Here is a 13,854-nt window from a genome sequence, read left to right as displayed (position 1 = left end):
TTAAATAAATGAAAAATCATTTTCCCAAACAAAATGTTTATGGGTTTATGGTTTGGTGGTAAAAAGTAACTGTCAAACTCAGTCAAACATTTAATGTTTGTCCTGTTGATACGGTAAAGAACGTATTTAAATAACGATCTCGAATCGACAAGATATATCGGTTAATGGCGTATTTTAGATTGAAAAAATGTAGAATGATGTCAGTAATAGAAAAGGATTGATATCTGCCGTGAGGTAGTAATGCGTTTCGGTTTGAAGGGCGGGGCAGCCGTTGTAACTATACTTGAGACCTTAGAACTTATATCTCAAGGTGGGCGGTGCATTTACGTTGTAAATGTCTATGGGCTCCAGTAACCGCTTAACACCAGGTGGGATGTGAGTTCGTCCACACATCTAAGCATTTTTTTTTTTTTTTTATATTTTCAGACCATCAAATCTACCAGCGAAATGTACGGAAGAGGCGATGAGGCACAAAGCGGAGCACGCTCGCATGGTCGAAGCGGCTCGGAGACGAGTGGAACGCGAGGCGGCCGCGAGGCACGCGAGACTCCAGGAGTCGCTGCGGCTGGAGGAGCGCCTCGCCAGACACGCGAAGGAGTGGATCCAGAACATATTACCCGATTGGACTAACATGTAAGTTTCTTGTCCTCATCTTACTTAAGACTGGTCAGTACGTCAAGCACGAAAATTTATCGAATTCGTAATGCTTTTTTTTTATTGCTTATATGGGTGGACGAGCTTACAACGCAAATGCCGGTCATCGTTCACGTCGAACCCGTTAGGTCTCCCGGCTGAGCCTTTGCTCGCCCACCTGCCCTGGTAAAACTGGAAAGGCCTCGGGGCCACCAGTAACTTTTCAAACATAAAAAAAAGAAATATGTCGAGAAAAAAAAAAAACATTTCGACTAAAGTAGTTAATTGTTATTGAAAAATTCAACAACTTACGTTGTACAAAATATTTTAATAAATATAACCTTAAATAATTATTACAAGAAAACGTGCACCTAGAGTGATTTTATTTCGCAAACCGTGAATGGTACTCAAATACATCTCGATGGTCACTTTTCATATACACAGTTGATTCTCCTTACCTCTACCCTCCATAGTTGTAAACAGCCCATAGTTGTAAACAGCCATTAACGACGTCATCCAAGGATGAGTCTGTTTGTCTATGCTAAAAGTGTCACATGCACCTAACCGGGTCAAGCGTTTTGTTACAAACAATGCACTCGTGTTTGTTTACGCGCCGCTCTTTGTCTGTTTATCCTTTTACTTAATGTTTGTGAATACAAAAACAGAAACGCAATTAGGTTAGGTTAGGTTTTTTTTTCTTCTGCCATCTTGTATTAAAGTTGCCAATCGTCCACTATAAATAACCTGAATAATTTTTTGACGGTTAGAACTAGCGAATAGCCAGCCTACGAAAACTGTCAGTAGAAATACTCAGTGCGATAAGACACCAAGTTTCTCGTCGAACTCGTCCACTCCGAACTAACCCATAGACACAGACCACTGAGTTACTCGCCGGATCTTCTCAGTGGTTCGCGATTCGGTGGTAGATTCTGCGAAGCTCTTGCTAGGGCTAGTGTTAGTTAGTGCCTCAGGTTAAGCCCGTGAGTTCACCTACCCGTCTGCGCGTAACTGGGATAGCCTCTTAGGCTACCACCGAATTGGTAGGAGAAAAAAAAGACATCAAGACCACCGCTGATGAACTTCTAGTAAATTTAATATCTATTTTAGGAGAAACGCAAAGAGAACTCACGAACTCTGGTGGAGCGGTCTGCCGCCATCGATACGCGGCAAAGTCTGGCAGCTCGCCATCGAGAACAAACTGAACGTCACCTCGGAGACGTACCAGGAGTGCGTCGCTAAAGCCAAACAGAGGCTGCACGAGTCGCAAATGAGGAGGAAACGGTTAAAAGTCAACAAACGTGAATGTTGCTGTAACAAAGAGCAGGACAAGAATTACCAGGCTATAGATAAGATGAAGAGCGACGATCAACATCGGAAATTCGACGAGATGCTGTCGAAAACGGACGCGAAGATCGATAAACTGAAGACGGACGACGAGAAACATCGACTGGGCATCCCGAGGAACTTCAGCGAGCAGAATTTGAAATCGCACGTTCCCGATGCCGAGCCGAAGAAGTGCTGCTCGAAATCGGACCCTAATCTCTTGGACTACAACGACGAATGTTCAATGGAGTTGATCCAGCTCGACATAGCGCGGACGTTTCCCCACCTGTGCATATTCCAGCCCGGGGGCCCGTACTTCGACGTGCTGCACGAGCTGCTGGCCGCCTACGTGTGCTATAGACCCGATATCGGATATGTGCAAGTGAGTTTCATGTAAATTTATTACCACTGCACCGCCGGCATAGTACGTTTCCAGATATCTATTTTGTCACGTACCATCCGGCTTTGCAGGCTCATCTATAATTATTATTTTTTGTTTTTTTGCCTATCTGGGTGGACGAGCTCACAGCCTACCTGGTGTTAAGTGGTTACTGGAGCCCATAGACATCTACAACGTAAATGCGCCACCCACTTGAGATTTAAATTCTAAGGTCTCAAGTATAGTTACAACGGCGGACTCACAAGATATCCTACCATCAGTAATAACGCAAATTATAATTTTGATTACACGATGTTATTCCTTCACCGTGGAAGTCAATTGTGAACATTTGTTGAGTACGTATTTCATTAGAAAAATTGTTACCCGCCTGCGGGATTCGAACACCGGTGCATCGCTACATACGAATGCACCGGACGTCTCATCCTTTAGGCCACGACGACTTATATTATTCGCTGTACATTTGTGTGCTACTTACTACGAGGACGTACGTTGCAGGGCATGTCGTTCATCGCGGCCGTTCTGATCCTGAACATGGAGGCGCCCCAGGCGTTCGTGTGCTTCGCGAACCTGCTGCACGGCGGCGTGCTGCGGGCCGCCTTCACCAGGGACGGAGCCACCATGCAGGTACCCGGGATCCTTGCATAGATCCAGTCACTAAGAGACTGGAATGCCTACTGAGTTTGTGGCCGGATCTCCTCAATGGGTCGCGATTTTGATCCGGTGTAGATTCAGCGAAGCACTGCACTTGCTAGGGTTCGTGTTAGCAAATTCTCTCAGGTTGAGCCCATGAGCTCACCTACCCGTCCGCACGTAGTTGGAATAGCTCCTTAGCATACCAGTGAATAGGTAGGGAAAATTTGATTGAAACCTTGAGACGTCACAGGAGAAGTCGCAGTTGCTTATTGAAGTTAGACTTCTGATTGAAGTAAAACTTTTAATGCGACTTCCAACAAGGTTGCCGTACTAGAACGAGACAAAGCGAAAGTGAATGCGCGGCACTCGAACGCATGCGCGTAGTGTACCTGCTATAGGACAGCGCGAGCATTAGCAACGAGTATCTCTTATACACAGCATTCCTTATTACAAGAGCAATATGATTTAAGGATGAAAAATTAAGAAAGCCATAACACTACACATCGAAAAAGAAGTTTCACTTCATTCACGTGCACCAAGTTGCACGCGCATCGTCTTTTATTAGAGCTGTCCCACACTCGAAGTCTGAACGTCGTATGATCGTCGTATGATTGCAGCGCCTATGGAAGGCCTACACGACGCTGCTGCGGCACAATCTGCCGGGGCTCGCGGACGCGGTGGCGCCCGAGCTGTACCTGGTGGAGTGGCTGTACACGGCCTTCGCCAAGGCGATGCCGCTGGACGCCGCCTGCAGGGTCTGGGACGTCTTCCTCAGGGACGGAGACGAATTCCTCTTCAACACTGCTCTAGGTCAGTTCGTTTGTAGCGCTGCGTTCAAGGTGCGTCATTAATCGAGCAAATAAGGGAATGTTGTACTGGTGGTCTGAAGTCGTCGTGGCCTAAAGGATAAGACGTCCGGTGCATTCGTGTTGAGCGATGCACCGGTGTTCGAATCTCAGGCGGGTACCAATTTTTCTAATGAAATACGTACTCAACAAATGTTCACGATTGACTTCCACGATGAAGGAATAACATCGTGTAATAAAAATGAAACCCGCAAAATTATAATTTGCGTAATTACTGGTGGTAGGACCTCTTGTGAGTCCGCGCGGATAGGTACCACCACCCTGCCTATTTCTGCCGTGAAGCAGTAATGCGTTTCGGTTTGAAGGGTGGGGCAGTCGTTGTAACTATACTGAGACCTTAGAACTTATATCTCAAGGTGGGTGGCGCATTTACGTTGTGGATGTCTATGGGCTCCAGTAACCACTTAACACCAGGTGAGCTGTGAGCTCGTCCACCCATCTAAGCAATAAAAAAAAAAAAAAAAGGACCTCTTGTGAGTCCGCACGGGTAGGTACCACCACCCAACCTATTTCTGCCGTGAAGCGGTAACTCGTTTCAGTTTGAAGGGTGGGGCAGCCGTTGTAACTATACTGAGAACTTAGAGATCGTATCTCAAGGTGGGTGGCGCATTTACGTCGTAGATGTCTATGGGCTCCAGTAACCACTTAACACCAGGTGGGCTGTAGGCTCGTCCACCCATCTAAGCAATAAAAAATGAGAAATGATGTCAGGTCTATTCTTGTCTTATATATCAAACCTTTCAGTCATATCTACGGCCAGGGCAATTGAGCTGTTAAACGAATTTCTGTCCGAAATCCAAGATGCTGACGTGTTTGCCGATAGTTGGGGAATACTTTTGTCTAAAATAATGTTATTTTTAGCATAATAATAATACTTATTAATTTTAACAATGTTTTTTGTGTTAACGAGTTAGGCGTTTTTTTTGCAAACTGTAAGCCTGACTTTGTATTAAATTGAATAAATAAATAATCTAGAGTAGGACGTCTGATGGGTTGATACTGCTTGATACTACCGACATGCTCTATCTACCGCGATGCATTCAACTTCCGACATAAAGGAAGGATTCATTCCTTCATCGCGCAGACTGGACAGGAGAGCTCTCACCACCTCCAGCCCGCACCGAGTTAATCAAACAACGGAAACTAACCGTAGGCATGCGCTCAATTGCAGGCATTCTCCATTTGTACCAAGACGAGCTGAAGAACATGGACTTTATATCGGCGGCGCAGTTCCTCACCAAGCTACCCGAGGACCTGGACCCCGAGGCGCTGTTCAAGAGCATATCGTCGGTGTCGATGACCCTGGACGGCATGAGCTTCGAGGAGCTGGTCTCGTGCTGCGAGGTGGACTCGAGCCTGGACGATGACGTCACGGTCAAGTTATGATATCCGAGGAAGTGGAGTGAGTACGGCTTTCGGCACATCGTGGACGCCCTGTCGTTCCGGGTCGGCTTGTGTAGTCCCGCGGACAAGTAAGTCTGAATAGATAACCCAATCTCGTCCCACCCCCAACGGCATAAAGTCGGATTTACGTTACTTCATAGTTTTCTTTCAACCATTTACAACTATTAATCGAAATTCGACCATAATCACAGACACCTCAAAGTTCATATTCATTTAATGTATGTATAACAAACACGTTATAATAACATTAAGGCTCTATTCGAAATGTTGTAATGTACATCCGAGTTCACGCCATTGTATGTCTCTTCCTCATATAATAATTCGCCATTGAAATTCAAAATTTAGATAGGACTCGAATTAATAAAATGTATTCATGTTTTTTTAGTAATATTGTCGATTGTCTTGCGTGTAATAAAATACTATAGTTTGGCGGCCATTTTGTGATTCGTGCGTAAATCAAAATGGCGGCCAGACAATACGATCTTGAATTTTGACGTGTTGTAAATAATATTATAGATATATAATTATAATGAAATAAAAATTTTACTAAGACTTTCACGTTCCGAATTTATTTAGATTTGAATTACAAAAACTATTAATGTAAATATTTTTTATTTGATAAGAGAATCACTGTTAAAATTTCACAATATGTCTAGTAAGTGGGTACATATCATACATTTATTTATATTGTTATTGAGTTAACAAATACATTTAGATGCAGAAAGGTGTTTCGAAAATCAAAACTCAGTAAAAATGTTGCCATATTGAATAAATAATTTGTTCAACTTAAAGGCATAATCGCGATGGGCCCCTTTTAGTTTATTGTAAAACCAATATCGCTGTATAATAGAAATAATTTAATTCATTAAATATCCTAGTATCAAATTGTTTATGGTGTATCAACAGTGTTTTTGTTCTTATGACTAATAAAATTATCATCAATAATAAATATTTATTTACTGTTTATTAAAATACACAATTTATTGTTTTTCTTTTTTGCGATCTTTTTATGAATATATAAGAATATAAGATATAAAATAATATAATGACACACATTAATCATTTAAACGATATTGAATATGGCAGTATCCTATATAATATATTATGTCGTAAAAGAGTTTTTTTTTTAAGAATCGTATTAAGAGGATGGATCTTAAAATGAATCTATTCGATCGTGTACCTGTTTGTGTGAATATAAAGATATTATAAGATTAATAAATAATATAAATAATAATGATGTCATCTTGTCTTTGTAGTAATTATTTATAAATTTTTTGTATGTTACTTTATTGTGTGATGCAGATGTTAAAAAACACTTACGGATTAATCTCTCTGTTGTTAATTGGCTTATCGATGTGCCGACGAATGTCAGATGTCAAAATTATTAGACGGGGTTTAAACAATTTTTTTTTCTTTCGATAAACTATAATTTTACTACAGTTTTCGTGGATACAGACGACCATAATGTAATAAATATAATGACAATAAAAAATCCGAGATTTAACCGTAAAAGTAGTTTTAACTCCATTGAGTACAGTGTAGGTCACCGGTGCCCTACGCGGCGCTCTGACGTCATTATGTCGATTTCTGTTACTAAGGCGCCGGAATATCTAATAGATCCTGGGATAAAAAAAAATCATTTTATTTTTATTTTGCACACCATACTTATTACAAGATAAAAAGATACACAAAAAATAACAAGTAAAAAAAACAAAAACTGGCTTGCAACATAAGCCATGTGCGCACGACTAAAGAAGACAAAGTACTGAATTTATACACAATATTCCTTACAACTATACGACAAAACAATAAATAAATAAATATAAATATTTACTAATAATGATAAATAAATAAAATACTGAGAATGAATCTATTTCTAAGATACCTAAAAGACTAAATTTCCTTAATAATTTACTTAACGGTAGGGATCGGCTTGGCTCTGCCCCTGGCATTGCTGAAGTCCATGGGCGACGGTAACCACTCACCATCAGGTGAGCCGTATGCTGGTCTGCCTACACGAGCAATAAAAAAAACATACATTAAAAAACAAAAGGTCTGGCAATCCAAGCGCCTTAGTAAAAATAATCAACATAATTACTTCAGTGCGCCGCGTAGGTCACCGGTGACCTACACGTGGCAATCAAAGGGTTAATTGTGTGTACGAGCTGCAAAATCCGAAGAACAATATTATAGTGTGAACCAATTAAGTAATATAAAAAATTAATTGAATTTCACTTTATTAATTATCAATTTTCAATAGGCCCAGATTGAGATATTCTTAACAAAAAATTTATTGGGTTATATTAAATGATTTGCCAGCAACCGCCAGTACTGTTTGTCTTTGTTTTACGGAACCATCTTAAAAATATATACACATAAAGTACATATTAAAGATATATTATTATGTACCTAGTAAGTTAATATTTAAGGAAACAAACAACGAGTAGTAAACCGGCCTAATAGATAATTTGTATCATTGAACTATTTGTAAATATATACATATATAGTTCGCTAGAGATATATTATTATAAATAATTAGATGTAATGCGTTATATTATTATGAGTTAATATATTTTGTACTATATAAAAAAATATGTGTGTACATCATGATACGCTACATAAGGGACGCTACATCAAAATCTCTAGCAAATAAATAAATTATGATATTCAGTTAATGAGGTTGGTTACGCCAGTGGCTTTAATAGTATTTGATTTGATTCTAAAAATATATATATATATTTTTTAAATCGAGTACAGTACATAGGCCTTAAGCGTAATTCAATCGTCATGACTTCACCACAGACTCGGCCCGCGTTTCTAGAAGATTCTAGAAGGTCCGGCCTGGCTCTTTTCGAACGAGATGTACAACATACAAAATATTACTAGAATATTACAAATTGTATTTTCAAGTCACTTAGTGTTTTGTGAAAGACAGTTATTGTCTCGTTTCGTATGTTCCCACAGAGCCAGATACTCCTAGTATTGACCCTTCGAGTACAATTGATACTATACTAGGTATATCTATCTAGTATACCTATTATTTATATTAGTATTTATACGTACGTATCTGAGATTCGTCTGTTCGTGTACTCATTGAATAATATATTTATTTACGCGACTGCTGTAAAATAGTTATGTTCTTTGAGCGTATGTATGTAAGTGGTATAATTCGTTGGTACCATACAACGTGAACCTTTTGACGGATTTCAACATATGAGTCGTCATTTTTACGCCCTGACGGGTAGATGAGCTCACGGGCTCAACCTGAGGGAATTTGCTAACACTAGCCCTAGCAAGAGCAGTGCTTCGCTGAATCTACCATCGGATCGGAAACGCGACCCACGGAGAAGATCCGGCGAGAAACTCAGTGGGCTGTGTCTGTGGGTTAGTTCTAACGGCGAACTCTTCGTCGTAATCGACGAGTTCGACCGGTGTGCTTAGTGCGAGTTTTTTAACGTTCTCGATAGCGTAAAAGTTAGCTCATATTTGTATGGAGTTGGATCGTTGGCTACGTTTGTCGCGAGGGGCGCTGTTCCAACTGCATACAAAATTGGGTTAACTTTTACGCTATCGAGCACGTTAAAAAACTCGCACCTAAGCACACAGGACGGTGACCAGACGTTTGCACTCGAATCTTTTTAAATGACATATAAAATACAAATATTCGTTTTTTTTTTTTTTTTTATTGCTTAGATGGGGGACGAGCTCACAGCCCACCTGGTATTAAGTGGTTACTGGAGCCCATAGACATCTACAACGTAAATGCGTCACCCACCTTGAGATATAAGTTCTAAGGTCTCAGTATAGTTACAACGGCTACCCCACCCTTCAAACCGAAACGCATTACTGCTTCACGGCAGAAATAGGCGGGGTGGTGGTACCTACCCGTGCGGACTCACAAGAGGTCCTACCACCAGTTTTTTTACGTCGATAGTTCTTTATTGAAGTATTGTTTAATTAATTAATCATGAAATATTAAATTTATATAAATTTTTGTTATTTTGATACCGCCCAACGAGATAAGTATGTTTATACGGAAGAAAAATTAGCAGAATTTTAAACAAATTAGTTCTTAGTACTAAATCAAAGATTTCATTTTCAAATAACAAGTCGGTCTAACATATTAGATTGTGTCAATGCGACCATTAATAAGATAAATTTTCATTAACGTAACTTTAAAACTCGAGATCACAGAAAAATACAATATTTATTTATTAGAACATTTCTAGATTTAAACTTTTATTACGGATTTTAAATGATAAAGTGTGTTATTTAATGTTACGCCGATGCTGTTTGGTGTGAAAAAGGGACAGATATACATGTTTATTTCCACGGTACTTTATAATCTAAAACTATATAAACTATAGCACCATTTTGGCATAGAATTGATATTAAACGAAGAATATTTTGAATATTATTTTTTCATAAGTTAACTTTTAATGACCGCTCCGATAATTAGGTCGTATGTGAGACTAAACTTGCTGTATCATCTAGCTCGAGAAAGAGATAGCGCTATCTCTCTCACAAATACAACCGTTAAATTATAGCTATTAATGATGAGGAGGGACGAGCAAAGTATTATCGCTGTCTCGCTCTAAGTTCTGGATAGTAGTAAAAAATATCACCCCGAATTTAAACGAGTGGCTTCATATTTTGTTATTTTATAAGGTAGGTAAACAAATCAGAAAAGCATGGAAAATAAATTTAATGAAGTAAATCATTTGAATCGTTCAAAGAATAATGAAATTTAACTGCAACATTTTAAAATTAAAATTCGTTTGAAGTACGTAATAATTATAAAAACACACGTGATTCGGACTGATATTATTAATGTTAAATTGCCATTTAAAATAAGTCTAGTTTTAGGTTATTTGTAAATAAAAAAAATACAATGTTTAATTAAAACGAAATCATGCCCCAATCAATCATTTTGTAACATAATAAAAATAAATATTGCGAGAAAATTTGTTTTGTTTTTATTTGGAAGATCATTCATAAAAAGTATTTATTCCATTTTACCACTCTTACTATATTATATTTGTACTATACTGAAACCTTAAAACTCTTATATCAAGGTGGGTGGGCGGCGTTTACATTGTAGACGTCTATGGGCTCCGCTAACCACCTAACACCAGATGGGCCCTGAGCTCGTACACCCTTCTAAGCAATAAATAAATAAAACTATCAAACTTGAGCCACTCGAAGCTGAACTTCAAATCGCGAGGACTGACCAAATCTTGTATCCATCTCATCGATTGCCTAAATTATTTCGCTCAAGCACGTACACAATGTGATTTAATATTATGAAAACATAAGCCCAATGCGCATTTGGTGTTTACCGAAGTCCATAGAGACGTATGTACGTCGCGACCAGTGGCGTAGCGAGGGAGGGCAAAGGGGGTCATCATGCTCACAAAAGGGCGCCAAATGGTCCGCAAAACGAAAAAATACTGGATAATTTTAATTTTTGTTATGACTGACTTCTGTAAAATATATTTAAAATTTATTGCTAGTGTTATATAATAAATGTTAATCTATACTAATATTATAAAGAGGAAAGATTTGTTTGTTTGTTTGTTTCGAATAGGCTCCGAAACTACTGGACCGATTTGAAAAATTCTTTTTCCATTAGAAGCCGACATTGTCCCTGATGAACATAGGCTACCTTTTTAATTTTTTTTAAAATTTTTTTTTTTTTATTTCATGTGTGTTTTAATGTTTCCGAAGCGAAGCGAGGGCGGGTCGCTAGTTCGTAAATAAACAGAAAAAAAACGAACACTAATAGTCTTAATAGGGGGCTAAAACGGTACTGTGCCCCGGACGTGAATTAAGCTCGCTACGCCACTGGTTGCAACCTACCCAGATAAGTGAGGTCGTAGTTTAGAATGTATGCAATGTAATGTAAGCAATAAAAAAGGCGCATCCAAAGCCCCCTAAAATAGTTAAACTATTTGTTTTAGACATCTGAGTCCCCGGCAAAGCAAGATATGCTTGTTCCTTATTCAAATATCAAGACTTAAGCATTTCAATATGTTTTGATTTATTAGTTAATGTATGTGCAAGTTGTCAGTTATTGTACTTTTGATAAATTTCTGAGCATCTCTTCTTATGGTTGTTCATGATGTTGGTTCGAGATGATACCGGCATCTCGTTTTTACCACCGCACCGCCCGCCACCGGAGTAGAGTTCATCCATACTACCTGGAGCCACTGCGGTCATCCACAGTGGGCTTCCAGAGATCTTTTTTGCCACGCACCATCCGGCTATGGAATGAGCTCCCCTCCACGGTGTTTCCCGAGCGCTATGACATGTCCTTCTTCAAACGAGGCTTATGGAGAGTATTAAGCGGTAGGCAGCGGCTTGGCTCTGCCCCTGGCATTGCTGAAGTCCATGGGCGACGGTAACCACTCACCATCAGGTGGGCCGTATGCTCGTCTGCCTACAAGGGCAATAAAAAAAAAAGGTTAGTTTAGGAAAATTGAAACAGTTTTCATCTAATTCTTGTTCCTGATATTTTCATTAATTAGTACTCAAAAGGTAACTAATATTTTTTTTATTGCTTAGATGGATGGACAAGCTTACAGCCTACCTGGTGTTAAGTGGTTACTGGAGCCCATAGACATTTATAACGTAGATACCGCCACCCACCTTGAGATATGAGTTCTAAGGTCTCAGATTAGTTCCAACGGCTGCCACACCCTTCAAACCGAAACGCATTACTGCTTCACGGCAGAAATAGGCAGGGTGGTGGTACCCACCAGTGCACAAGAGGTCCTACCACCAGTAAAAGAAGTACCAGTAAAGAAAGCTTAAGTCTAGCTCTACAGTAGACAACTACCCAACAAGCATTTTGTTCACAAACGACTTCCACTACGAAAGTCCAACGTCTTTCCAAAAAGTTTGCAATGAGACAGAGCTCATGAAACGGCAAAGGGGGGAAAGGGAAGCGTTTAGTGCGGAGCACATCTCTCCCATCACCCTCGGTTGGCAGGCTATCCGAAGCCCGCCTACATGGCGCCGGTTAGAATGGTCTATCCTACGGAATACCCCGCTGGGTCAGAACAAGCGTGGGTTGAGGATAGCCGGCATTCGATCACCCTGATGCTCATGCATAAAACGCGTGCAGAGCAGCTTGCACGTCGTCTTCTTAGGCCCCCTTCGCCGGTCCCCAGGCCGACATGTGAGGGAGACCCGAAACACTTAGAGGGCCAGGGCTTGGGCGAGTTCCGCCTCCCTGGCCCCCGCTCGACGGCGACGAGCCTGTGCGTCTCTCACGCGCCCCGCCGCCTCCGCCTTCTTCTGCGAGATGGTGCACTCGCAGAATTCGAGCATCGCCTTCCACGACTCGTCGTCACCGAGCATCGATGCCACAACGATGCAACGACAAGTCGTTTCCTATTTTTGCGACGAGGACACGGCGCCACCCGTCCCATGTGGGGCAGGCGACGAGCGTGTGCTCCGCCGTGTCCAAGTCGCAACCACAATGGTGGCACTCTGCCGTCGCGTCGGCTCGGCTCCGATCCGGTGCAGGAACTCACAAAAGCAACCATGCCCAGTGAGCACCTGCGTGAGCCGGAAAGTGAGGCGTCCTCTGTCACGATTCACCCAATTCACAAGAATCGGGCGAATCGCCTCGACGGTCCTACGACCAGCTGAAGGATCGGCCAGCCGTCTAGACCATGACTCCAGCACGGACCGCCGAGATTAGGCCCTCCGCGCTATAACCACACTGGGGCTAGGGCGTGTCACACCCGGGGCACGAAGGTCAGCCCGCCACTGATAGTCAGACACAAGACGTCCTACCACCAGTAAAAAGAACTTTAAATTAAGGCACTTAAAATGAGTGAGAAAAATGAATTAATGAGAATACGCATTCGCTATCCGAGATTGATTTATCTTCATATAGGTACATATTTAAACGTATGTTGTGCAATTGCATCGGGTCAATTTCTGGTCGACTCTCTGATAACACGAAATGATATAGTAAATAAAATGTTATCACTCAAAAATATTTACTGACTTATTATAGTGTTTGCAGAAACGAAATCCTGATAAATAATGTCAATACCTAATTTAACCTATGTATTTCTTTAGAATTCGTCAAGACAGAAAGAGGCTATCCGAGACGATTTCGGTCCGTGCTGGAGTCATGGTCCAGACGGCTGGCTGATCCTTCGGCTGGTCGTAGGACCGTCGAGGCGATTCGCCCGGTCCTTGTGGATTGGGTGAATCGTGACAGAGGACGCCTCACTTTCCGGCTCACGCAGGTGCTCACTGGGCATGGTTGTTTCGGTGAGTTCCTGCACCGGATCACAGCCGAGCCGACGGCAGAGTGCCACCATTGTGGTTGCGACTTGGACACGGCAGAGCATACGCTCGTCGCCTGCCCCGCATGGGAGGGGTGGCGCCGTGTCCTCGTCGCAAAAATAGGAACCGACTTGTCGTTGCCGAGTGTTGTGGCATCGATGCTCGGCGACGACGAGTCGTGGAAGGCGATGCTCGACTTCTGCGAGTGTACCATCTCGCAGAAGGAGGCGGCGGGGCGCGTGAGAGACGCACAATCCCGCCGCCGTCGAGCGGGGGCCAAGGAGGCGG

The 13,854-nt window shown here is 41.5% G+C and overlaps 1 protein-coding gene across 1 annotated transcript in view; it reads left to right on the top strand.

The window, feature by feature from the left end:
• Window positions 1-10,223, top strand: part of LOC114243329 (TBC1 domain family member 12) — a 56,747-nt gene extending 46,524 nt beyond the window's left edge. Inside the window, exons 3-8 of the mRNA XM_089731134.1 lie at window positions 427-633; window positions 1,741-2,338; window positions 2,852-2,980; window positions 3,607-3,799; window positions 5,027-8,925; window positions 9,177-10,223. Of these exons, the coding sequence (XP_089587260.1) occupies window positions 427-633; window positions 1,741-2,338; window positions 2,852-2,980; window positions 3,607-3,799; window positions 5,027-5,241 (1,342 nt within the window). The 3' untranslated portion in view covers window positions 5,242-8,925; window positions 9,177-10,223. The remainder of the gene's footprint in view (window positions 1-426; window positions 634-1,740; window positions 2,339-2,851; window positions 2,981-3,606; window positions 3,800-5,026; window positions 8,926-9,176) is intronic.
• Window positions 10,224-13,854: the final 3,631 nt, after the last annotated feature.

Source organism: Bombyx mandarina, chromosome 11 (genome assembly GCF_030267445.1).
Source record: "Bombyx mandarina strain Sakado chromosome 11, ASM3026744v2".
Taxonomy (NCBI): domain Eukaryota; kingdom Metazoa; phylum Arthropoda; class Insecta; order Lepidoptera; family Bombycidae; genus Bombyx; species Bombyx mandarina.
This window is presented reverse-complemented; position numbering and strand designations above follow the sequence as displayed.